We start from the raw sequence: 22,070 nt of genomic DNA, 5'->3' as shown, positions 1-22,070 counted from the left end.
CTTTTCAGCTCAAGGCTAGCACTCTACCACTTGAGTCACAGTGCCACTTCCGGTTTTCTGGTGGTTTATTGGAGATAAGAGTCTCACTGACTTTCCTGCCTGGGCTGGCTTTGAACTGTGATCCCCACATCTCAGCCTCTCCAGTGGCTAGGATTACAGACATGAGCCACCTGCACCCAGTTACATATGTTTTTATGACTACATAGGCATCCTTGTGCTTTGCTTTCAAACACTAGAGTGAACCATTCATTGTTGGGGGACTTTCTGGGTGGGCAGTAAGTTATCAAGGATGAAATGAAGGCAATATTGATCATACTGACTTTTACGTATTTAGCTTGGTTCTTTTGATTATAAATCAAAAGGAAAAACTGCGTTTCTAACTACTTTGAGAATATAATTAGTAAACACAAACCAAACCCAACCTTGCTCCTTGTGCTGTGTTCTTTATACCCACACCTGGTGATATTTTGAAGTCTCTGGGGTTACCAAGTCCTTGGTAACCTTGGTAAAACAAAATTACTGCAACAGATCTAAGGACCGGGACACCCTGACCTGTTAGCTGTCAAGTGCCTTCCCACCTGGGCTGCCGTTTGCCCTGTGGCATTTCTGGGGTTGGGTTGAGGAAAGAGCAGCCAGTGTCTTCTGTCTGGTTGAGCAGGTAAGTAAGCTTGGTCAGAAATCAGATCTGAGCCCTGCTCTCTGCCCACTAATGATGTCCTTAGACAAATTCCTTTCCCTCTGAGTCGATAAAGTGGAGAATGAGAACGCAAGGTTTGGGAAGGCAAGAATTTTTTTCCTTGGAACCTCAGGGGCCTGGAAGAGGGGATAAGAGCTAGAGGGGAAGCTGAAGCGGTAGAACATGTGGCCTAACAAGTTTGACTTACACTCGATGGTCACTACTGTTGTTTGTAATGCAACATGAAAAAGCAGGACCTTCCAAATGATTCCAGCGTATTTGAACAAACATCTACCAGATCTTCATGATATACAGGAGACATCAAGCAATGGAGAGAAGCCAGGAGCTGGTGGCTCATGCCTGCCTGTAATCTTAGCTACTCAGGAAGCTGAAATATGAGGATGGTGGTAGAAAGCCAGCCCGGGCAGATAAAAGAGACTCCATCTCCAAAATAACCAGCAAAAAGCTGGCATGGAGGCATGGTGTAAGTAGTAGTACCAGTGGTGCAAGCAAATAGTAAACATGAGGCCCTGAGTTCTCTAGACTTCAAAAAGCAGGAGTGGGAGCGTGGTTCAAAGTAGTAGAACACCAGCCAAGCAAGTGGGAGGTCCAGAGTTCAACCGCCAGCACCAAGAGAGTCTGAGACATGACGAGCATGACGAAGTCTGCTAGATGCATCCTTACCAGAAGAAGACACTGATTAGCTGAAAGTATATCTGAGTAGACCCGTGGTGGTGCAACATTGTTTCACTAATTGTAACAAATATAACATTCTAACGCTTTCATACTAGAGGAAATTAAACGAGTGATGCTCCAGAATCTGTTATTTTCTCAATTTTTCTTTAAACCTTACAGTGTTCTAAAGTACAAGCTCTGCCTTTGGTATGTGTCCTGTCCTTTTCGGTGCATCCAGGACCTGGGTTTGAACCCAGGGCCTGTGCTTGCTAGGCAGGCATTTCGCTGCTAGAGCCACGCCCCTAGCCCAGAGTCTGACGTTTCAAACCAATCAAAACAGAGAACAAAGCGCCAAAAAAAAAATAGGCCATCCACGGGTTCCCAGAGGCCAGGTTTCAAGGGGTGGAGAAGGAGCCCCAGGCGCACCAGCTCTGCCCTGAACAAAGATGGCCGCCGCCGGCGTCGAGATGAGGTCCGCCCTCAACAAAGAGGGCGGCCGCACGGGAGGAACCGGAAGCGCGCGTCAGCCGGTAGTGCGGGTCCACGGTCGGCGCCAGACCGCGCAGGGCGCCGCGGGTCCGGGCATGAAGCTGGGCCGGGCCGTGCTGGCCCTGCTGCTGCTGGCGCCGCTCGGGGTGCGGGCGGTGGAGCCCATCAGCCTGGGCCTGGCCCTGGCCGGCGTGCTCACGGGCTACATCTCCTACCCGCGCCTCTACTGCCTCTTCGCCGAGTGCTGCGGGCAGAAGCGGGGCCTCAGCCGGGAGGGTAGGGCGGGCGGGGCGCCGGGGGCCGGGAGGGGGCCGGGAGGGGGCCGGAGCCGCCCGGCTGCACCGGGATCCCGCGGGCCCGGCCCGGCCGGACTTTGCTCGGAGGCCTGGGAGCCGGGCCGCCGCGATCGGGACCGGTTGTCAGCCGGGTCCCCCCGGCAGCGGAGGCTGGACGGGGCGGGGGAGCCCCACCCGAGCGCCCGGGACGGCCTCGGGCGCCCCGGCCGCCCCGCCGTGGTGGGGCCTGCGGGCGCCGGGACGGAGCGGGCGCCGGGACGGAGCGGGCGCCGGGACGGAGCGGGCGCCGGGACGGAGCGGGCGCCGGGACGGAGCGGCCCGGCCGCCCCGGGGAGGAGGAGGAGGAGGAGGAGGAGGTCGGCTTCCCGCCCGCCGTACCTCCCCGGGCCTGGGCGCGGGCGCGGCGGCCGCGCACGCCTGCCCTCCGGCTCGCGGGGGGGATCGCTCTCTCCAGCTGTCCTGACTGGCTCTGTCTTTCCCCAGCGCTGCAGAAGGATCTGGACAGCAAGCTCTTCGGCCAGCATCTCGCAAAGAAAGTCATCTTAAACGCCGTGTCTGGTTTCCTGAGCAACCCGAAGCCCAAGAAACCCCTCACCCTCTCCCTACACGGGTGGACCGGCACCGGCAAGAACTTCGTGAGCAAGATCATCGCGGAGAACATCTACGAGGGCGGGCTGAACAGCGACTATGTCCACCTGTTTGTGGCCACGCTGCACTTCCCCCACGCCTCCAACATCACCCAGTACAAGGCAAGCGCCCGTGACGCGGGGCTGGCGTGCCTCCGTTGTGGGATGGCGTCTGGGTGGGAGGTGATCCCTGTGATGTACACCTGCAGTCCCAGCTCGCAGGAGGAAAGTTTGAGGCTGGGCCTGAGCTACAGACTTAAAGCCCTGTCTGGAAATAAAAAGGGCTGGGGATGTGTAGCTCAGTAGTAGAGTGCTTGCCTAGCCGGTGTTGGGTTCGATCCCAGTACCAGGAGGCTGGGGAAGTTGGGGATGTAGGAAGATTTCACCATCAGAGGTTTTAATGGTTTCTCAAATGACCCAGCCATATTCCCTTTCCTGAAAGTGGAGTCACAGAATTTTGTTAAAGATGGATCCTATCAGATCCAACTTCAGGTCTCTTATTCAGTAGGGGAAAAAAAAGACATTTCTAGAGAGACCTCTAAGTTTGCTTTTCTTTTGTGCCAGTACTCAGGACCTCACAATTATTTGGCTTGTTTGCTCAGCTAGCACTCTCCCCTTTGAGCTACACCTCCAGCCTGGCTTTTTGCCGGTTCATTAGACTGGTTTCCAACTGTGGTCCTCCACATCTCAGCCTCTTGATTACAAGGGTTAGCCACAGCACCCAGCACTAAGCTCGCTTTGACTTAAGTGCGGCCAGCTCTGTTTTCAGTTTAACTCGGGGATTAGCAGCCTCAGCCAGAGCAGAAGACACACCTCAATATGTGTCCCAACTTTCCCTCCCAGTAGCTGTGTAGCCTTGGGAACACAGCCTGCCTACTCTGAGAAACATGTTTTTCCTAACAAAATGAACAGTTAAAGCCACTGTGGCTCACGCCTGCAATCCTAGCTACTCAGGAGGCTGAGATTTGATGACAGAGGTTCTGCCTGGGCAGAAAAGTCTGGAGGCAGAAAAGACTCATCTCTAATCAACCACTCAAAAACAGGAAGTGGAACTGTGGCTTAAAGTGGTAGAGCAACAGCCTTGAGCAAAAAAGCTCAGGGAAAGCGCCCTACGTTCAAACCCCACAACTGACCAAAGGAAAAAAAAGATGCTTAGTCCTGACTTGTGGTGCGAGCACACGTCCCCTCTCCCTTCTACTTAGTGAAAATGAAAGCTGCCCACTATCAAGGGACTCTAGGATGCTATACAGTCAAGTGATGAAGCCAGGAAAGTGCGACGCAGATCAAGATGCATTGGTCATTTTAGGGTTGAGGCTCCATCAAGTTGATGACTGTGTAACTTTGGTCAGATGACTTAACCCCTCTGTGCCTGAGCGTAGTGGTACATGTCTATAATTCTAGCACCTAGACAGCTGAGGCAGGAGAATCACAAGTCTGAGGCTAGCCAGGGCTATATATCATAAACCCTGTGTCAACAGACAAAACAGCAAAAAGAAAAGGGAAATGTGTAAAAGGGAAACACAACAGCATTCCCTCAATGTCTTGGCGGAGGTGAAGTATAGTGTTATGCAATCAGCTCTGGGTAGCAACCGGCATTGAACGCCCAGCACCTTCTGTTACTCCATGTTCGGGCTACAGAGGAGAGAGACTCGGCATTGCGGGGTTCATGTTGTTAAGTGGATCTCTGCTGACTCCATTCTCTCCCCAGCTAGCCATTTGAGGTCTCTGCACGCAGGCCCTCCCATTCCCACAGAGCGGGGCTTGCTGAGGTCAGAGACTCACCATGGGCATGGAGGCCGGGGAAACCCCAGCAGCAAGCTGCAGTCGGCAGCTCCCTTAGAAACGTAGCTCACAAGAGGGGAGGGACCAGCCTTGATCATATAGAGTTATGCTCAGCTTTCCATCAAAGAGTTTGATGGCGTAGTTAATTAAATACCTGGGCTGGCCAGTAGCTCAGTGGTAGAAGGCTGGCCTAGCATGCAAGAGGCCCTGGTTTTGATCCCTGGTATAAAAGCAAGAAGGAGGGGCCTACCTCGGTATATCCTTACGGCCTGTTTCTGGTTAGGCAGACTTATTTCAGAAACTCCGTTTTTATTCCAGAAACTGGAGTGTGCTGCCTCTCTCTTGTGTGTGTGTGCATACGCCTGTGCCACTATTGGAGCTTGAACTGAGGGCCTTGTGCTCTTGCTTGGCATTTTCACCAGCCTAGCACTCTACCACTTGAGCCATAATTCCACTGTTAGCCTTTTAGTGGTTAATTGGAGACAGGCTTTCCTGCCCAGGCTAGTTTCGAACCACAGTCCTCAGATCTCTATGTTGAGAGTAGTTGGGATTACAGGTGTGAGCCACTGCTAGTGGCAGTGAAGCCACTGTTTTTAGGAGAAGCTGTTTCCAGGGTCTCGGATGGAGTACTTTCCCAGCATGCTCCAGCCATTGGCTCCCCGTCCCCCCCCCCCCCCCGTCCCCCCCCCACCCCCCGTCCCCCTATGCACCATCAAGACAAGGAACAAGTGGTTTGGATCGTACTTGCCGAGATGCTGGCCTGACTCGGTCTCCATGTCCTCAGGATCAGCTGCAGCAGTGGATCCGAGGCAACGTGAGCGCGTGCGCACGGTCCATCTTCATCTTTGATGAGATGGACAAGATGCACGCGGGCCTCATCGACGCCATCAAGCCTTTCCTCGACTATTACGATGTGGTGGACGAGGTCTCCTACCAGAAAGCCATCTTCATATTCCTCAGGTGAGGCCAGGAATGGCTGGGCCCGAGCTGACCGGGATCCCTGGCGAAGAGAAAGGCGTCTCTCCCCACCCTCCACCCTTTCCTCCTCATTGTCATTGTTTTACAGCAATGCTGGGGCAGAGAGGATCACAGATGTGGCCTTGGACTTCTGGCGGAGTGGGAGGCAGAGGGAAGAAATCAAGCTCAAAGACATGGAGCCAGCCTTGTCTGTGTCTGTCTTCAACAACAAGAATAGTAAGTTAGGGCCTGGTCCCTGGCTGCTTCCCTCCTCCTGCACTCTAGGTGTGGCCCGGGAGGCTGGCTGGAAATGCAGATTCTCTTCCAGGTGCTGGTCACAGCTGTCATCCTAGCTGCTCAGGAGGCTGAGATTTGAGGATCCTGATTCAAAGCCAGCTCAGGCAGGAAAGCCCTTAGAACTCATCTCCAATTAAGCACCAAAAAAGCAAGAAATGGAGCTATGGCCAAATGACTCAAGGCATTAGTCTTGAGCAAAAAAGCTCAGGAACAGCACTCAGGCCCTGAGTTCCAAGTTCTAGTACTGGCACACAGAAAAGGCAGACTTTCAGTCTTCTTGGGTGAGACATCCTTAGGAGAATGTTAGCACACTTCAGGTAACTTTTTTGTTATTGTTGTTGTCGGTCATTGGGCTTGAACTCTGGGCTTGGGCGCTGTCCTGAGCTCTTCAGTTCAAGGCTCTACCACTTGAGCCACAGTGCCCCTTTCCGGTGGTTAATTGGAGATGATTCTCATGGACTTTTGCCCAATCTGGCTTTGAACCGTGATCCTCTGATCTCAGCCTCCTGAGTAGCTAGGATTACAGGTATGAGCTATCAGTACCGGCTCTTCAGGTAACTTTTTTTTTTGTTCCAGTCCTGGGGCTTGAACTCAGGACCTGGGCACTGTCCCTGAGCTTCTTTGGCTTAAGTCTAGCACTCTACCACTTGAGCCGCAGCACCCCTTCCGGCTTTTTCTGTGTATGTGGTACTGAGGAATAGAACACAGGGCTTCGTGCATGCTAGGCAAGCACTCTACCACTGAGCCACCTTCCCAGCCCTTCAGGTGACTTTTATGAACACTGCTTGCACTCATGATTTTCTTTTGTGGGGAAAGCAAGTAGTGGAATAAGGGCCTCTATGGATGGAAGGTGACCCAGGGGATGCCTCCCCTCCTTGGCTTTGCCCCAGAGTGCTCGGGTGCTGTGGCTGAGAGGGATGGCTGGGCCTTGGCCGGACCCCGCTCTGCCCCGGTGCAGCCTGCTTCTGCTCTTCCCCATCCCCTTGAGGGATTCACTCTGTCATTGATCCATTTTTCCAGAGGAGGGCGCTGTGGCCTAGAGCAGTATCCCAGCTTGCCTATTAACTAGCTTTGATTCCAGACCCTAAGCACTTAATTATTTTATTACTATGTATATGTGTGGCGTGTGGCCCAGTACTAGGGCTTGAACTCAGGACCTAGGTGCTGTCCTTGAGCATTTTTACTCAAGGCTAGTGTTCTCCATTTCCACTTTTTTTTTTTTTTTGCAAGTTAATTGGAGATAAGCATTTCCTTTCTCCTCAACCCCGCTTTGAATCTCAATCCTGAGTAGATGGGATTAGAGGTATGAGTCATCAACCAGCCTCAATTCTATTTGTTCTTTTTCTTTCTTTTTTTTTTTTTTGTCAGTCTTGAGGCTTGAACTCTGGGCCTGGGCGCTGTCCTTCAGCATTTCAGCTCAAGGCCAGTGCTCTACCACTTGAGCCACAGCACCACTTCTGGTTTTTTTGGTGGTTTACTGGAGATAAGAATCTCATGGGTTATCCTGCCTGGGCTGGCTTAGAACCTTGATCCTCAGATCTCAGCCTCCTGAGTGGCTTAGAACCTTGATCCTCAGATCTCAGCCTCCTGAGCAGCTAGGATTACAGGTGTGAGCCACTGGCACCCGACAATTAGATGTTTTGAAAAGCTATGAGGCCATCTGAGATCACTGGCTCTCCAGGACACTTCCAGCCTTCTTGGCATTCACGCCATGTCCTGAGGTCCCCTCCTCAGCCGGGCCTTGTGAGCACTGGTCCCTGTTCCCCTCTGCAGCGGTCACTGTCCCCAGTGCCATGGGAATGCTGTCTTCCCTGGTTTGCAGGGGTTTCCCAGTGCTGAGCCTGGGAAACTCTGGGAATGCTACGGCCAGCTCCTGCAGCTGGCTGGCCTGCCGCTGTGTCCTGGGAACCCTGCACACCCCAGACTAGGCTGTGGAGAGCATGCTGTCCCGCTTGTCTGCGGTGGCCAGTTGTATTTACTGAGCACCTATTGTGTGCAAGACACTATTGGGAAGGAAGAGCTTGGGGAGCTGAGTCACAGAAATGCATGGCCAAGCAGGGCGTGACATCATGGGCCATTCAGAGCTGGCCCCAGCTCTTAAGACCTAGAGGCTGGGCACAACAGAGCCAGGCCTGGGGGAGAAGCGCCTGGCAGCGTCCCATGACCCTGCTTGCCCCACCCTGGGGCTCTGCCCCAGACACTACGTGGGTGGAGTCTAGGTCTGGGTGCTGGCCAGCAGTGGTGTCCACCATGTTGCAGGTCCGGCTGCTGTGCCTAAGTTGCTGAGATAAAGGGGACGGGCCAGAGTCCACCTGAGGAACTCCGGTCACCTTCCCATTCCTTTGCCGCTCTGCCAGCTGTGCCTGCCCTCCTAGGCCCTGCTGGTGCCTAGGCCCTGGGCCCCTCGCCTTGGGATCTTTCTAACCCATCTGCCCTTCCCCATCTCTAAGGCAGACTTGAGGACCCTTCCCCAGCCTGCCAGGCCAGCCCCATCATCTTGGGTGATATTGAGGCCTGAGCACTGACCCTCCAGCTCTGGCTCTTTGGTGGTTAATTGGAGATAAGTCTTTTGGACTTGTCTTTCCAGACTAGCTTTGAACCTCGATTCTCAGGTCACAGTCTCGTAGCTAGGATTACAGGCGTGAGCCACAGCGGGAGTTAGGACAAATGGACATGGATCAGCCTTTCTTCTTTCCTCTAGGTGGCTTTTGGCACAGCAGCCTAATTGCCCGAAACCTCATTGATTATTTCGTGCCCTTCCTGCCCCTGGAATACAAACACCTGAAGATGTGCATCAGGGTGGAGATGCAGGCCCGGGGCTACGAGGTGGACGAGGACATTATTAACCGAGTGGCGGAGGAGATGACGTTTTTCCCCAAGGAGGAGCGAGTCTTCTCCGACAAGGGCTGCAAAACCGTGTTCACCAAGCTAGATTATTACCTGGATGACTGAGAGCCAGCCCCAGCCTTAGCCCCGGCCGCTGAGAGCCAGCCCCCAGCTGCCAGCTCCTTTCCTGGGAGAGAAATCAATGAACATAATCAATCGGCCAGCCAGCCAGCCGCACGCCCCCAGGAGCCCGAGCCGGGCACAGCAGCAGGACCATGGACAGGGACACACAGCTTCCAGAGCCTTCCACCAGGGAGGAGCCAGCGCCAGATCCCAGCCTGTCTATTCCAGGCCCATGATTTTTTTAAAAATTATGTTTTAATTTCTAGTGTTTCTGTTTCAAGGAAAGATGAATACATTTTACTGAAAATGTGATAACTTTATTTAAAATGCTTTTTAACATTATGAGGAACTTTGAGTCTTGAGTGGTTGCTGTGGCGTATTTAAAGTCCCGTTATTGTAGCACGTGATAATAGGATGTGAGCACAGGGGCCTTGGCGTTTGTCCCGCGGTATGACACAGAACCTGGGCTGTCCCAGGATGACCATGGCCAGCCCCCCAGGCCTCCCAGGTCTATAATGGTGGAGAACAGAAAGACTTTAGTAATTTTGTGAGTATTGAAAGTCTCAAAGCACGTTTGGGGCCTGGCTTTGTGGCAGGCTCGTCTACTTCCCACTAGCAACACTTGGCTCCCCACTGGAGTCGAAATTGTGGGAGTTTTGTCCAATTCTTTAAAGCTTCCTCAGTCACCACTAGGTTCTGTTGCTCAGTTGAACTCCCTAAACCTAAGGAAGCTTAGTCTCCCCTTCCCATGATGCCCAAAACAGCGCCACTGATGACTGAATGCAAGTCGTTGCCGCTTTATAATAGCACTTCATGCAGAATTTGTGAGAACACTGTGCATGTGCATGGGTGTGCATGCCTAGCACCCTGCACACACCAAGCGAGTGCTCCGCCAGGCCACATCCCAGCCCTTTGAGTGCATCATTTTGTGTGATGGCGTGTGGGGGATTGAACTCGGCATAGGCACTGACCTTGAGCTGTTTTACTCAAGGCTCTACTCCTTGAGCCACAGCTCCACTTCTGGCTTTTTGGTGATTATTGGAGGTAAGAGTCTCATGGACTTTCCTGCTCAGGCTGGCTTCAAACCTCGATCCTCAGAGCTCAGCCTCCTGCAATCCTAGGATTACAGGCATTAGTCACTCGCACCTAGCAGCTGTTTACACCTTCCAAAGGGAAGGACTTTGTGTTTCATGAGCTTAGGCTAAGGGAACACTAGCAGATGCTGTGCTTGTTGGAATGAAATGAGACCTAAAGGACCTCCAGGCCCTACCACTAGGACTTGGGGAGCAGCTGACACCAGCCTGGAGTTCAAGTCCAGCAGAGATCTCAGGCAGGAGCACAGGCTTGTTCTGTGCAGCACTCACAGCCCCCACTAATGGCTGGTGCTTTCTTCAGGTGGCGGCTGCTCACATGCTCACAGGCTGGTCCTAGAAGAGGACAGGTGGAAGGGTTGAGGTAGCTCCGGTCCAGTGCATTCTATTCACAAGGTTCTGAGCTCAATCTCTGGCACCAAAACTAAAACCTGCTAAGGCAGGACCTGTGTGCCTCAGAGACCCAGCCTACATTGGACTTCTTTTCAGGGAGGCCTGGGGCCCAGCTCAGCCCCCAGTGGGCCCAGAAGTGACAGACCAGGCCTAACCAGATGACAGCAGCCCTTACACCTGGGAGCCACAAGTAGGGAACCCCAGGCCTCCAGACTTAATCCTAAATCCTGTAAGGTTTGAGACAGTGTGGAAGCTGCACCAGCCTCAACACTGGGCCTGGAGTTAAAGAACCTTCCTCTGAGACGGGAAGCGAGTGGTGTTAAGAGGCTGTGATTTGTGTTTGAGCCAGAACTGGGACTTGAACTCAGGGCCTGGGTGCTACCCCTGAGCTTTTTCACTCAAGGCTAGTGCTTGAGCCACAGCTCCCACTTCTGGCATTTTGGTGGTTAATTGGTGATAACTTCCGTGGATTTTGCTGCCCAGACTGACTTTGAACTTCAATCTTCAGATTTCAGCCTCCTGAATAGTTAAGATTACAGGTGTTGAGCCCCCAGCCCCCAGCTTGTGATGTCTGCCCTGAAATCAGACAGTTCTCATCCGGAGTAAGTCTGTTATCCACTCCCTGAGGCCAACAAACAGGTGTTTCTTAGCCAGTTGGAAGGGAAGAGCCACAGAGTCAGGTTTCCTTACTGAAGCTGGGGCTGGGCCAGAGGCTGTGAGCCACAGTCCCACCATGTAATGGTTTTAGGTGGTGTTTGTTAGAAGCTCATCTCTAACTCATGAAACCAGCCATTGCCTGACACCACTTCATCCCTTCTGTTTGGGGATAACAGTCTTTGAGATAAACACCGATTTGTGTTGCCACATATCCAAGGTAAACACCCAAGCTGCTAAAGCACCTTGATTTATTTTGTAAGCTCAAATTTTGCTGCCAAATAAGCCACTGAGAAAGTGAATGATGGTGGGGCTGGGAAGGTGGCTCAGTGGTAGGGCGCTTGCCTCGAATGCATGAGGCCCTGGGTTCAATTCCTCAGCACCACATACACAGAAAAAGCCAGAAGGGGATGCTGTGGCTCAAGTAGTAGAATGCTAGCCTTGAGCTGAAGAGCTGAGGGACCAGTGCCCAGGCCGAGTTCAGGTGCCACAACAGACCAAAAAAAAGTGACATTTCACAATGTAACACACAGGCTTTATTTTATAGTCAGTGGGTCAGTTTGAGCTCTTGTCCACGATGGGAGGGGTGGGGCGGGGCAGGGTCAACTGAGATCTCTCCCAGCTCCACATCAGTAGTTCAGTCCAAAGTGCTCCACATGCGTTGAGTTCATTGCATCAGTGTAAACATCTCCCCTTGACTGATGCCCAGGCTGTAACGGTAACTCAGCTCCAACGTGGAATATACCCTCTAAAACTTGAAAGTCTCTCATGGCACTTTTTGTTGTTAGTCGTGGGGCTTGAACTCAGGGTCTGGGCGCTGTTCCTGAGTTCTTCTGCTCAAGGCTAGCACTCTATTACTTGAGCTACTGCTCCACTTCAGCTTTTTCTGAGTGGTTTATTATAGGTAATGGTCTCAGACTTTCTTGCCTGGCTTTGAACCGCAATCCACCTATCTCAGCCTCCTGAGTAGCGAGGCTGACAGGTATGAGCCACTAGTGTCTGGCTTCATCTTGGCACTTTTAAAAGATAGCACGATACTCTATAAGGCATTTCCTAGTCAACAAAGTAGTCATTCTACCATGTTTTGTACACAGAAAAACGCACAGTTCTAGCCATGTGTCTGTGGTAGCACCTCAGCAACGGCAAACAGTCCATGCTGGCCAGAATCCGAGTCCTGTTTCCCAAGTTGGGGCAGCCTTGTGGGGCTCCAGGGGGCGCCATCTCAAGCAGCCATGGCTTCAACTCACTATAACTGTGACCACACTGTACCACACATCAGTAACAACGTGTACTATAGAGAACCTGAGAGAGTAGCTAGGGTTGTGTGTGTGTGTACATGTGTGCACCAGTCCTGGGGCTTGAACTCAGGGTCTGGGTACTGTCCCTGACCTTTTGTTCTTAAGACTAGTGCTCAGGAAGTGGCGCTGTGGCTCAAGTGGTAGACTGCTTTCCTTGAGCTGAAGAGCACAGGGACAGCGCCCACGCCCAGAGTTCAAGCCCCATGACCGACCCAAAAAAAAAAAAAATGTAGAAGACTACTGGTCTACCATTTGAGCCACAGCTCCACTTCCAGTTTTGGGGGTTTTTGATGGTTAATTGGCAATAGTCTTGTGAACTTTCCTGAGGGGGCTGGTTTCCAACATGATCTGCAGATCTCAGCCTCCTGAGTAGCTAGGATTACAGGTGTGAGTAACTGGCACCCAGCTTTTCCTAGGTTTTAATACAACATCTCATACTTTATCATAAAATGCAGAAGAACATGAAAAAAACCACACTTGTGCTTGTAAAAGCCAGGCATCTCTGTGGCAGGACACCCCGGCCTGTCAGCACAGTGTGCTGGTCTGGCACGAATCAGCCGTGGGGAGCAGACCTGCCCTCCCCACTCCAGCAATTCTGCCTGGAGTAGCTGAGCTTGACAATGGCACCTCGTTAGTGTAACAGGCAAGAATGTCACAGCGTATGCTGTGCGTGCAGTGTATGCACTGTACAGCATGTGCTGTGTGTGTGTGTGTGTGTGTGTGTGTGTGTGTGTGTGTGTGTGTGTGTGTGTGTGTGTGTGTGTGTGTGTGTGTGTGTGTTCGTGCTGAGCCACCAGCAATGCTGGGGCTGGGGGAATCAGGAGGTCACTGTACCCAGAAGACAAGCTTCGAGGAAGGCTTGGGCCCATACAAAGCAGGGGACAGGATGTGGGCAGCAGGCAGAACCAGGGCCAGACTCAAGAGAACTGTGTCCTGAGCTGGAGGACCAGGGGTTAGCACACATCAAGAGCTGGGTGTGCAGGACCAAGTCCTCCCCGCAGACACAGGGGTGCACCGTCATGTCGTCCCCGCAGACACAGGTGTGCAGGAGCAAGCCCTCCCCACGACAATGGGGTGCGGACACTGGGGTGCAGGACCACCTCCTCCCCGCAGACACCGTCAGCACCTACTGCTGCCACTCACCTCAAGTCCAGACCCTTGAGGCCTGCGAGTGCCCTGCAGAGCCGGCGGCAGAGGGGCCATGTCCACTGCGGCAGGGCCTTGACCCTCCTGACCCCAGCAGCGCTTCCGAGGCATGGGAGCTGAGGGCTGCTGCCAGGCACTTGCCTGCAATGGCAGGAAAGAACGGAGCTGCTGCCAAGCTCCATCGATGGTCAGTGTCTTCAAAACCGACTCTTAGCAACTTCCAGTCCTGCAAGTTGACAGGTAATGAAGGTGCAAAATGCCCAAAGGTCTCCAATGTGCTTCTAGGTGGCAGGACTCCGGGTGCAGGGGTGCCACGCCCCAGGCTCCCCTCTGCCCGCACACAGAGGCCCTCAATAGAGATCCAGCCGTGACTGCACAGTCTTGCAGCCTTTGTCTGAGTAGATCTTCTCATCTTTGGGGAAAAATGTCATTTCATCTGTCACCTTGGTGACAATGTCCTCATTTACAGCTGTGCCGCGGGCCCGCATCTCAGCCCGCACGCACATCTTCACGTGTCTATACTCCAGGGGTAGGAAGGGGATAAAGTAGTCGACGAGGTTCCGGTCTATCAGCACGCTGTGCCACAGGCCACCTGCAGAGCAAGACAGGCCCGCATCACTGCCACCTGGCCACACCCACCCCGCAGCAGCCCCAGACATTCTTCAAGACAGTCATCTGTCTGTCTGTCTGTCTATCTATGGAACAGGTACTGGGACTTGATCTCAGAGCCTCATGCTCTTGCTCAGCTCTTGTGCTGAAGACCAGCACTCTAACACTGGAGCCATGCCTACATTTCCAGCTTTATGCTGGTTCCTTGGAGAGTCTTATGGACTTTTCTAACCAGGTTGGCTTTGAACCAGGAACCTCAGCTCTCACCTCTTGAGTAGCTAAGATTACAGGCATGAGCCACTGGGGCCTGGCTCAAGTTTTTTTTTTTTTTTTCTTTTTTTTTGTTTTTGGTTGGTCATGGGGCTTGGGGCTGGGCGCTGTCCCTCAGCTCGTCAGCTCAAGGCTAGTGCTCTACCACTTGAGCCACAGTGCCATTTCCGATTTTCTGGTAGTTAATTGGTTTTTTTTGGGTTTTTTTGGTTGGTCATGAGGCTTGAACTCTGGGCCTGGGCTCTATCCCTGAGCTCTTCAGCTCAAAACACTCTACCACTTAAGCCACAGCACTACTTCCGGCTTTGAGTGGTTACTTGGAGATAAGAGTCTTAGGGACTTTCCTGCCTGGGCTGGCTTTGAACTGCAATCCTCAGACCTCAGCCTCCTGAGTAGCTAGGGTTACAGATGTGAGCCACCAGCGCCCGGCTTCTAGTGGTTAACTGGAGATAAGAGTTTCACGGCTTTTCCTGCCCGGGCTGGCTTTGAACCATGATCCTTAGATCTCAGTCTCCTGAATCAGCTAGGATTACAGGTGTGAGCCACCGGTGCCCGGCTTTCAAATTAATCTTTTTTGTCAAGCCTGACAGGAAGTCTTGCCTGGACCAGCTGATGCTGGTGCAGGATCATGTTGTCCCCACAGACATGGGTGCAGAAAAGAGGGTGTCAGGCTCACATGGCAGAGCACAGGTCTCCTATGCCCCCCCCCCCACCCCAGGGAACTCACTGTGCTTGTTGTTGAAGACCCCAACCGACAGCACAGGCTCCAGATCCTTCAACTGGATCTCTTCCCGCTTTCTTCCTGCCCGCCAGAAGTCCAGGGCTGTCTTAGTTATAAGGTCCCCTCCCGAATTGCTGAGAAACAAAGATTGAAATCACACTTAAGATGTCCGTGTCTCGGGCTGGGAAGGTGGCTCAGTGGTACAGCGCTTGCCTTGCATGCATGAGGCCCTGGGTTCAATTCCTCAGCACCACATAAGCAAAAAGCAAAAAGCAAAAAAAAAAAAAAAAAAAAAAAGATGTCCGTGTCTCATCAGAAAAAGTGCTAGCCCTACGCTTCACCCAGCCCCCTGTACTGAGAGTTGAACTCAGAGCTCTGTACATGCTAAACACATACTATACTACTGAGCTATGCCCCAGCCCTAAGCTTTAGTTCTTTTTTTTGGTCAGTTGTGGGGCTTGAACTCTGGGCTTGGGCGCTGTCCCTGCACTCTTCAGCTCAAGGCTACGCTCTACTGCTTGAGCCACAGCACCACTTCCAGTTTTCTAGTGGTTTACTGGAGATAAGAGTCTCCCAGACTTTCCTGCCCAGGCTGGCTTTGAACCTCGATCCTCAGATCTCAGCCTCCTGAATAGCTTGGATTACAGGCATGAACCACCAGTGCCCGGCTGCTTTACTTCTTTTTTTCCTTTCCTCCTGTGCTGGGAATCAAACCCCAGTCCTGTGTTCACTGGACAAATGCACTACCACTAAGCCACACCTCCAAACCTGACCCCAGCTTTATTTTTGTGCTTCTACTAGGGCTTGAACTCTAGACCTTATACCCTTGCTTAACTTTTTCACTTAAGTTTGGCACTCTGCCACTTAAGCCACAGCCTCACTTCTGGCTTTTTGCTGGTTAACTGGATATAAGAATCTTGGGGCTGGGCTGGGAAGGTAGCTCAGTGGTAGAGCACTTGCCTTGCATGCTCGAGGCCCTGGGTTCGATTCCTCAGCACCACATAAGAAAAAAGCCGGAAGTGGCACTGTGGCTCAAGTGGTAGAGCACTAGCCTTCAGCTGAAGAGCTGAGGGACAGTGCCCAGGCCCAGAGTTCAGGCCCCATGACCGGACCCAAAAAAAAAAAAAAAAAGAATCTTGGGGCTAGGTGCCGGTGGCTCACGCCTGTAATCTTAGCTAATCAAGAGGTTGAGATCTGAGGATCGAGGTTCAAAGCCAGCCTGGACAGGAAAGTCCGTGAGACTCTTTTGTCTCCAATAAAGCACTAGAAAACCGGAAGTGGTGCTGTGGCTCAAGCCATAGAGCACTCGCCTTGAGCTGAGGGACAGCGCCCAAGCTCAGAGTTTAAGACCCACAACCGACCAAAAAAAAAAGAATCTTGGGGATTTGTATGCCACGGTTCCCAGCTGCTAGTTTTGTTGCTGCTGTTGTTATTGGGCACGGGGCTTGCTCAGGGCGTGGGTACTGTCCCTCAGCTTTTTTGCCCAAGTGCTCCTATCACTTTGAGGCACAGCTCCACTTCCAGTTTTCTGGTGGTTAATTGGAGATATGTCTTATGGACTTTTCTGCCTGCTTGGCTTCAAACCTCAATCATCAAATCTGTCTCCTGAGTACATAAGTTTACAGGCCTGAGCCACCAGCGCCCAGCTTTATTCTTTTTTTTTTTTTTTTCCAGTCCAGGGGCCTAGGGACTGTCCCTGAGCTTCTTTTGCTCAAAGCTAGTATACTCTACCACTTGAGCCACAGCACCATTTCTGGCTTTTTGTTTATGTGGTATTGAGGAATCGAACCAAGGGTTTCATGCATGCTATGCAAGCACTCTGCCACTAAGCCATATTCCCAGCTCTAGCTTTATTCTTTTTTTTTTTTTTTTTTTGCCAGGCCTGGAGCTTGAACTCAGGGCCTGGGCACTGTCCTTGAATCTTTCTGTGCTCAAAGCTAGCACTGTACCACTTGAGCCACAGTGCCACTTCCAGCCTTTTCTGATTATGTGATGCTGAGAAATCGAACTCAAGGCCTCATGCATGTAAGACAAGCACTCTACCACTGAGTCACTTTCCCAGCCCCCCAGATTGTTCTGTTTATGTGGTACTGAGGAATCAAACCCAGGGCATGCATGCTAGGCAAGCACTCTAATGCCAAGCCACATTCCCAGCCCCTTTCAACTTTATTCTTCACCAAGGAATAATTACTAAGTGCTACCCAGACCCCAAAACAAAATAAGCCAGAAGACTGCCCCAAGGAGCTGAACTGTGCGTCTCTTAGAACTTGCTAAGAAGGTGCTTTGGCTTTCTACAAACTTCAGAAGCACTGTACAGTTACAGCTGTCCATTGATGACTTCATCTCATTCACCCTGTCCACACCTGACAACCAGCAAGTAAAAGATGTAAACAAATAACTGAAGGCCTGGTAAACAGCATGCATGCAGTGTATGAGCTGGTGGCTCATACCTGTAATCCTAGCTACTCAGGAGGCTGATAATCTGAGGAAAGGAAAGTCTGTGAGACTCTTAACTCCAATTAACCACCAGAAGAAAAAAAAGTGTCTGCATAGCTCAAAGTGGTAGAGCAGTAGCTTTGAGCAAAGGCTGAAAGACAGTACACAGGCCTTGGATTCTCTCTCACACGCACACACACACTGAAAAACCCATGTTGTTATGAGGGGAAAGGAAGGCTGGTAGCTCACCTGAGGAAGATGAAGATGGCTCTGCGGTAGGAGATCCCATCAATCTGCTCGTAGTAGTCTAGAAAGGGCTTGATGGCGTCAATGATCCCGGGATGCAATTTGTCCATCTCGTCAAAAATGAACACAGAGCTGGAGCACGCGCTCACGTTTCCCCTAATCCACTTCTGTAGCTGGTCCTGCATGAACCATAAAAGAAGAGGCACCCTGGCTCAGGACATGCACGCTGGAGACAGAGCAGGCGCTCCCTCCCTCCCTCGCTCCATCTTAGCTTCATCAAAGGCGGAAACTGCCAGAAGGGAGGGAAGGGAGGGCAGAAATGCAATCCTTCCTAATTCAAATCAACACGAATCCTGTCCTTCTACTGAAAGGTGCAGGGATACACGAATAGTTATCATTCTTATTAATCACATCCTAATTTTCATTTCAGTGTGGACCGAAATTCCTCAGCTCCACCATAGGCAAAAGTCTGCAAACACTATTAACATTTTTTTTTTTTAAATCTACGATACAGTGAAGACACAATACAGCCTGGACAACTGTGGACAAAGGATGTGCAGTGTCAGACAAGGCCTTGGCTGCTGCAATGAGCAAAGAAATTTCATGAAAAGCATCCATTCCTGTACTTCCTGCAGTTGCCTTTTCTCTGAGGGGCTAGAGCAAGCATTCAGCCACTAACATCCATCTCTAGCCCCAGTAGTGGGGCTTGAACTCAGGGCCTCACCCTGGCTTGCTCATGGCTAGTGGGCAATCTGTCACTTGAGCCACGCTGCTAGACTGGCTTTTTGCTGGTTCATGGGAGATGGGAGTCTCAGTTTTGAACCATGATTCTCACATCTCAGCCTCCTGAATAGCTAGGATTATAGGCTGAGCCACCAAGTGCCCAACTCCCAGTGCTCTCTCGAACAAAGACACCCAAAAAACAAGCCCTCAACTCTAAAACACAAAAAGCCAGAAACACTCCGTCTGCTGTACTTATCTCGAGAGACTTATGACAAAACTTAGAAAACAAGATTATTTCGGCCAGGCACCAGTGATTCATCCCGTAATCCTAGCTACCCAGGAGGCTGAGATCTGAGATCACTGTTTAAGCCAACTGGCAGGAAATGTCCTTGAGACTCTTATCTCCAATTAATCAGCAAAAAGCTGGAAGTGGATCTGTGGCTCAAGTGGTAGAGTGCCAGCCTTAAGTGAAAAAGCTAAGGGACAGCACCTAGGCCTGGAGTTCAAGCCCCAGTAGCAACATGTTCACACGCTACCCACACCCACGCCTATAAGGCTTCTTCCTCTTAGCACTCCTCATCTTACAGTTTTGAAAGCCACTTTCACTTCCCTGTCCATGTAAGTTTCTATTTCTTATTTCAGCCTCCACTTAACAGGAAAAACATGAATGACAAGACATCGAGTGAAAGGGGAATGAGCCCATTAGCTGTGGCCTGAGCACGTTAGAGGGAGTGTGTGTGGAGATCCAGTTCTTTGAGGCTTTCTTTGAAGAAAGCAATAGCAAGGACTTGAAGGACAGGAGGAATAAAGGGACTAAAAGCTATTCAGGAAAAAAATGTCTCCAGTCTTCCTGCAAAAGGCAAGTGCAAAGCTGAGGCTGCAGCACAGGTAGAGAGCAGCAAATACCGCCACGTCCAAATAAAGCATTTAAAGACGCCCCACCTGAGCCACGCACTGGTGGCTCACACCTATAATCCTCGCTACTCAGGATGAGGCTGAGACCTGAGGATCGCCTGGGCAGGAAAGTCTGAGACTCTTATCTCCAATGAACCATTAGAAAACCAGAAGTAGAGCTGTGGTCAAAGTGACAGAGTGATCAAAAGAGCTCAGGACAGCTGGGCGCTGGTGGCTCTCGCCTGTAATCCTAGCTATTCAGGAGGCTGAGATCTGAGGACCGTGGTTCAAGGCCAGCCCTGGCAGGAAAATCCACCAAACTCTTATGTCAAATAAACTACTCAGAAAAGCCGGAAATGGTGCTATGGCTCAAGTGGTAGAGCACTCACCCTGAGCAAAAGGAGTACAGAGACAGCACCCAGGCCCAGAGTATGAGTCACAGGACTGGCAAAAAAAAAAAAATAGGGCAACCCCATAAACCACCAACTGGGATCTCAAAGTGCCTTAAACTGGGTATGGCTGTGCACAACTGTGCTGTCAGCCCTCAGGAGGCTGAGGCAGGAGGACCCAGGAGCTCAAGGGCAGCCTTGGACACATAGTGAGACTCTTGTTCATAAATACTCAGTAGAGCCCGGGCTCCCCTAATGCAGAAAGAGAAGCTGAGGCCATGCAGGTGGATTACTGCAATGCAAAGCAGCAGAAGCTGGTCAGCAGGTGGTTCCCCAGGCAGACAGGGAGCCTCCGGGAGTTCTCTTGCCTGGTACACTTTCATCTTCTCCTCATGAGGAAAGTGCAAAGTTGATACAAACAGGTGGACAAATTTACTCTTCAGACCTTTAGGATGAAGGTTTTCAGCCACAATTTGGCTGACAAAATTCTTGCCTGTCCCTGCCCAGCCATGCAGGGACAGCGTCAGTGGTTTCTTGGTGTGCTTGTTGTTCCGGAAGCCGGTGAGGGCCTTGAGGATCACTTCTGTGGCCAGGTGCTGTCCAAACAGTTTCTCCTCCAAGTCCCGCTTGAGGGCTGCACGGCCAGCCCCAGGAACAGAGAGAAAAACACATGTTAAAAAGACAACAGAAGGGACTGGGAAGGTGGCTCATGGTAGAGCGCTTGCCTTGCATGCATGAGGCCCAGGGTTCCATTCCTCAGCACCACATAAGCAGAAAAAGCTGGAAGTGGCGCTTGTGGCTCAATTGGAAGAGTGCTAGCCTTGAGCTGAAGAGCTAAGGGCCAGTGCCCAAGCCCACAGTTCAAGCCCCACGACCGACCAAGTTAAAAAAAAGACAACAGAAGCTGGAGGCCAGTAGCTCAGGCCTGTAATCCTAGCTACTCAGGAGGCTGAGACTTAAGGATCGTGGTTCAAAGTTTTTCCGAGGACAATTACCGGAGAGACTTAGTATCACCAACTTACCAGCAAAAGGCCGGCAGGAGAAGCGTGGCTCAAGTGGTAGAGCTCCAGCCTTGAGTGAAAAAGCTAAAGGGCATTGGCCAGGCCCTGAGTTCAAGCCCCAGGATGAGCACAAAAATGGGGTGTGGGGTTGGGTGGGTGGAGGGGGGGGGGGGACCAGAAAAGCAGCGCGTGCCCAGTTAGACAGTGGGAGGCTCAGCGTGGCGGGCGTCCGGCAGGGTCTCGGGCAAATCCCAGCGCCAACATTGAGGCTGAAGCACAGTTTGGCGGGCGGATGTGAGGTTCCTGAGCACTTAAGAACGCCATGAAAGAGATTCAGGCCTTCCAGGAGGAACTTTCTCTTGCTTCGCTGCAGGCTGTCTCTCCTGCCAACCCTGCTGGCTTTTGCAAGAAAACCAAGGGCCAACGGTGGGGCCCCCGGACGGGCCTGCGGCCTGCCGGCTCCCGGGGAGGGCTGCCGTGGCGTCTTCTGCTCGGGATCTCACGGCCCGCGGACCGAGCGGAGGCTGCTTCCGAAGGCCCGGCGTCCAGGGCCGGAGTCCCCGAGCCGGCCCCGGCCACCGGGTCCCCCGGCGCCGTCCCGGCCGCCCCGGCCGCCCGTGCCCGCCCTCCAGCGCCGCTGTCGCGGCTCGGGACGCACCCGCGGCGTCGAGCGGCCGCTCCTCCACGCAGCACTCGGCGAAGCGGCAGTACAGCTTGGTGTAGGAAAAGAGGCCGGTGAGCGCCGACGCGGCCCCGACGGCGGCGACGCCCATGCTCACGGGCTCCAGCGCCGTCGCCACGTGGACGGCCAGCAGCGGCCACAGGGCCGCGGGGCCTCCGAGCGGCCCGGAGCCCCGCATCCACCGACCGGCCCGCATTCGCGCCAAGGAACCCGGACCCGTGCACGGGAAAGCCGGGCTTCCGGCGCGTGGCGTCATTTCCGGTATCGGACACCCCCCCCCCCCAATCCCTGGGGCGGCCATGTTGGTGACGGGCGGAGAGGTCTGCGCGCCGCCATCTTTGTAAGTGGCACGAAGTCATCCAAGTTCTTCATAATCAAAGGAACCCTATACGTGACTTCCTTCCTTCCTTCCTTCCTTCCTTCCTTCCTTCCTTCCTTCCTTCCTTCCTTCCTTCCTTCCTTCCTTCCTTCCTCCTTCCTCCTTCCTTCCTCCTTCCCTCCTGCCTTCCTTCCTTTTTCCTTCCTTCCTTCGTTCCTTCCTTCCTCCTTCCTTCCTCCTTCCTTCCTTTCTTCCTCCTTCCTGCTTCCTTCCTTCCTCCTTCCTTCCTTCCTTCCTTCCTTCCTTCCTCCTTCCTTCCTTCCTTCCTCCTTCCTTCCTTCCTTCCTTCCTTCCTCCTTCCTTCCTTCCTTCCTTCCTTCCTTCCTTCCTCCTTCCTTCCTTCCTTCCTTCCTTCCTTCCTTCCTCCTTCCTTCCTTCCTTCCTTCCTTCC

The 22,070-nt window shown here is 52.5% G+C and overlaps 2 protein-coding genes across 3 annotated transcripts; one reads left to right on the top strand and one right to left on the bottom strand.

The window, feature by feature from the left end:
* The first annotated feature begins 1,899 nt into the window (after positions 1-1,899).
* Tor1a (torsin family 1 member A) lies at positions 1,900-9,089 on the top strand. The gene is made up of 5 exons (XM_042681225.1): positions 1,900-2,116; positions 2,620-2,885; positions 5,329-5,504; positions 5,611-5,738; positions 8,500-9,089. The coding sequence occupies exons 1-5, from the start codon at positions 1,936-1,938 to the stop codon at positions 8,748-8,750; spliced, it is 1,002 nt and encodes a 333-aa protein (XP_042537159.1). The 5' UTR covers positions 1,900-1,935; the 3' UTR covers positions 8,751-9,089.
* A 754-nt stretch (positions 9,090-9,843) lies between these two features.
* Positions 9,844-21,497, bottom strand: Tor1b (torsin family 1 member B). Of its 2 annotated transcripts, XR_006147656.1 has the most exons (6): positions 21,277-21,497; positions 19,986-20,251; positions 17,615-17,790; positions 14,936-15,063; positions 13,327-13,921; positions 9,844-10,174 (listed from the first exon to the last, which is right to left on the bottom strand). XR_006147656.1 is itself a non-coding variant. In XM_042681249.1 (5 exons), the coding sequence occupies exons 1-5, from the start codon at positions 21,494-21,496 to the stop codon at positions 13,680-13,682; spliced, it is 1,032 nt and encodes a 343-aa protein (XP_042537183.1). In that variant the 5' UTR covers position 21,497; the 3' UTR covers positions 12,434-13,679. The 2 variants fall into 2 exon arrangements, 1 of the variants encoding a protein (XP_042537183.1); XM_042681249.1 differs by lacking the exon at positions 9,844-10,174 and having other exon boundaries at positions 12,434-13,921.
* Between the last annotated feature and the right edge of the window lie 573 nt (positions 21,498-22,070).

The sequence above is a fragment of the Dipodomys spectabilis genome, unplaced genomic scaffold (assembly GCF_019054845.1).
Source record: "Dipodomys spectabilis isolate Male_0828 unplaced genomic scaffold, ASM1905484v1 ptg000067l, whole genome shotgun sequence".
Taxonomy (NCBI): Eukaryota; Metazoa; Chordata; class Mammalia; order Rodentia; family Heteromyidae; genus Dipodomys; species Dipodomys spectabilis.
The sequence above is the reverse complement of the archived record's forward strand: the minus strand, read 5'-3'. Positions and strand labels throughout refer to the sequence as shown.

Coding starts and splice junctions, on each gene's coding strand:
- Tor1a (XM_042681225.1), top strand. CDS start 1,936: ATGAAGCTGGGCCGGGCCGTGCTGGCCCTGCTGCTGCTGGCGCCGCTC. Junction 2,886..5,328: donor CCAACATCACCCAGTACAAG/GCAAGCGCCCGT, acceptor CCATGTCCTCAG/GATCAGCTGCAGCAGTGGAT. Junction 5,739..8,499: donor TGTCTTCAACAACAAGAATA/GTAAGTTAGGGC, acceptor TCTTTCCTCTAG/GTGGCTTTTGGCACAGCAGC.
- Tor1b (XM_042681249.1), bottom strand. CDS start 21,496: ATGCGGGCCGGTCGGTGGATGCGGGGCTCCGGGCCGCTCGGAGGCCCC. Junction 20,252..21,276: donor GCGGCCGCTCGACGCCGCGG/GTGCGTCCCGAG, acceptor CTGGCCGTGCAG/CCCTCAAGCGGGACTTGGAG. Junction 15,064..17,614: donor GCCATCTTCATCTTCCTCAG/GTGAGCTACCAG, acceptor TTTGTTTCTCAG/CAATTCGGGAGGGGACCTTA.